The sequence below is a fragment of the Austrofundulus limnaeus genome, unplaced genomic scaffold (genome assembly GCF_001266775.1).
Source record: "Austrofundulus limnaeus strain Quisiro unplaced genomic scaffold, Austrofundulus_limnaeus-1.0 Scaffold384, whole genome shotgun sequence".
NCBI classification, from domain to species: Eukaryota; Metazoa; Chordata; class Actinopteri; order Cyprinodontiformes; family Rivulidae; genus Austrofundulus; species Austrofundulus limnaeus.
This window is the reverse complement of record NW_013952786.1, coordinates 5702-8145: the sequence shown is the minus strand read 5'-3', so window position 1 is coordinate 8145 and position 2444 is coordinate 5702. Positions and strand designations below refer to the sequence as shown.

Here is a 2444-nt window from a genome sequence, read left to right as displayed (position 1 = left end):
GCACCCGGCGGTCCGCCCTTCTTCAGGACCCCCTCCCCAAATGGCAGTCGGGGAACGGGATGGGAAAAAAAAAAAAAAAAAAGCTCTTATCACGTTTCAGTTCCCTTTCAACCTGCTGCGTTAAACTCTTGTCCTGTTCACACAACTTTGGCCATTCTTCATCAAAAAGTGATTCAAAGCAGATTTTTTCAGTCGTAGACCTTTTTTCCTCCTGACTTAAAAACACAAATCTTACATTTAAAAAACGACCTTATTTGTGTTAACCTTCAAATTAAACAGGAAGTTAAATCACACAGTTCAGTTGCAGTGATTCCACACATTTAATGCAGGGACACGTTGGCCTGTTCGTTACAACACAGTAGTGTTTGTTTCAACCATCTGTTCAAAAATGTCTCAAGCTTTGATTAGAAGTAGAAAACAAATCAAGGAGAAGGTTAAGACCTATTATCATTGCCTCCGGTGACTATAAAAAAATCACAACAGTTTTAATTAAAAATAACATTAAAGTTAAATAAATAATCCATCTGCGTGGTTAAAGTATTAAAAGGAAGACATCTCATGTTAAAGGAAAAGGACAGAGATAATCAACTCTTCAGGTGTGGTCCTTATTTGGCAAGAGAAGGAACAGTTTTCCTGTTTGACTACAACAAAAAGCACACAATGACTGCAGTCACAGTTAAAACATTCAGATTTATCAAGTTCTAAAAAAACCAGAGGAGGAAGAGGACTTGGTCCAAAGTGTCTAAAGTTCAGGGGTAGCAGCTGAGGTGAGAGGAAGAATTAGCTGAAATAGCTAAAAGCTACATTTTGTCAGTGTTCATTAATCAAAACCTTCTCACGTGGTTACATTTCTCTTCCTGTGCAAACCTTTTCTTAGAAAGATGCCTGAGAAGATTACAGTTTGTGCACCAGGTTCTTGTACCGTTTAATGTGTAGCAGAAATCCAATAAACCCTAAAAGCATGTCAGTGCAGACAGCTGGTGTTGTACTGGAAAGAAGCCATGTGGATCTGGTTCCGCAGCCTCTGGACCTCCAGCTCCTGGAAGTGGTCGTCTTCGTCGTTCCGAATGATGATTTCCTGCAGCTGGTTGATCTCGCGCTCCATCCGGGATCGCAGCTCTCGCTTCATCTTTTGCAGAGCCTGGGGAAGAGACCCACGGTGGGTTAGGTACTTTAAATTTGCACTGAAAATCACGAGCGCCCTCTGCAGGGCTGTAAGACAAACTACTTAAAACATTTCATCCCACTCTGATGGATCAAGTGGTGACAGCATTAAAATGTTCTTTAGAATTTAAAAGAAGACGGGCAGACCTTTTCTTGAGCCTGTTTCCGAACCTGGATCTCCTCCCGCTCTTGTGCCAGTTTTTCAGCAAGCAGTGAAAACTGAAACACAGAATATGTTTCATTCCCTCTACAAACAACTCCTAACATTTAGTCTGCACAAATGCAGCTGACTGTGTCTCACTTGGTCTTTATAGTAGTTTTCCAAGGACTCCATCTGATCCTGGTGTCGTCTCTGATGCTCCAGCTGCTGCTCCCGGGCCGAAGCTCTCTGCTCTCTCAGCCGGAGCTTCTGCAACTCCAAACCTTCCTCAAACAGCTGCCTAAACATCTGCAGACACAAGCATGTTTAACACACAGGCAGGGTGATGATCTAGCACGGGTGGTCTTTACTACCCACCCGCTCCTCTTTAGTGCGAGCCTTCATCAGCCGGGCACGGTGTTGGACGTGATACTCGTTGTGGTACTTCTTGGCCCGGGCTATCTGCTGCCTCTGCTCCCGCAGTTTGTTCTGCACCGACCTCTGCTGCTGGATCCGATCTTTAAACTCCCTCTGGAATGATGTGGGGGGAGGAGTTTAGCTTGTAATCAGATAAAACCCGCAGTGAGTCACGTAAATCTATGATTTAACTGTTTTTAAACTCTAACTTAGTTTTGTTTTATTAAAGGGATCCATGATTAGTTGTAACATTAGACTTTATTTAATAAACACACATTTTAACTGTAAAAATACTGTAGGCTGTTTAGTTTTTATAATTTTTAAACTAAAAGTTTAAAAATATATTACACGGACGGGGCCATTTCATTTACATGCAAAGCATTCTGGGTAAATGATGACTTGGATAGGTCATCGGTGCGAGGCTGCTAGCGAGCTATATCCACCCTGAAGGTTAATCTTTGACAATATCTGATGATTGACTTTTTTAAAAGGTACAGTGTGTAGGATTTGTTGTTTTCAGCGACATCTAGTGGTTGAATCATCCTCCCTGGGCCTCCCCCCGCTTCCAAACGCAAAGGTGTTGCTACGGTGTCTCTCAGGTGTCAAAAATCTTTGATAATTCCAACCGCGATGTCTACCAGCAGCTTCAGGGCTAGTGATGTTTCAAGTGGTAAGATAATGAGCTTTAATAAGTAAAATTATCCCAGCTACAATGACAGACAAC

General features: G+C 42.4%; 1 protein-coding gene across 2 annotated transcripts in view; it reads right to left on the bottom strand.

Annotated features, from left to right (window-relative positions):
• Positions 1 to 296: 296 nt before the first annotated feature.
• The window catches only part of LOC106528482 (centrosomal protein of 95 kDa), a gene marked incomplete at its 5' end in the record, with an annotated part of 7128 nt that continues 4980 nt past the window's right edge, over positions 297 to 2444 (bottom strand). For both annotated transcript variants that reach the window (XM_014023658.1, XM_014023659.1), the window contains 4 exon segments: positions 297 to 1141; positions 1312 to 1383; positions 1466 to 1612; positions 1682 to 1834. In XM_014023658.1, the coding sequence (XP_013879112.1) occupies positions 965 to 1141; positions 1312 to 1383; positions 1466 to 1612; positions 1682 to 1834 (549 nt within the window).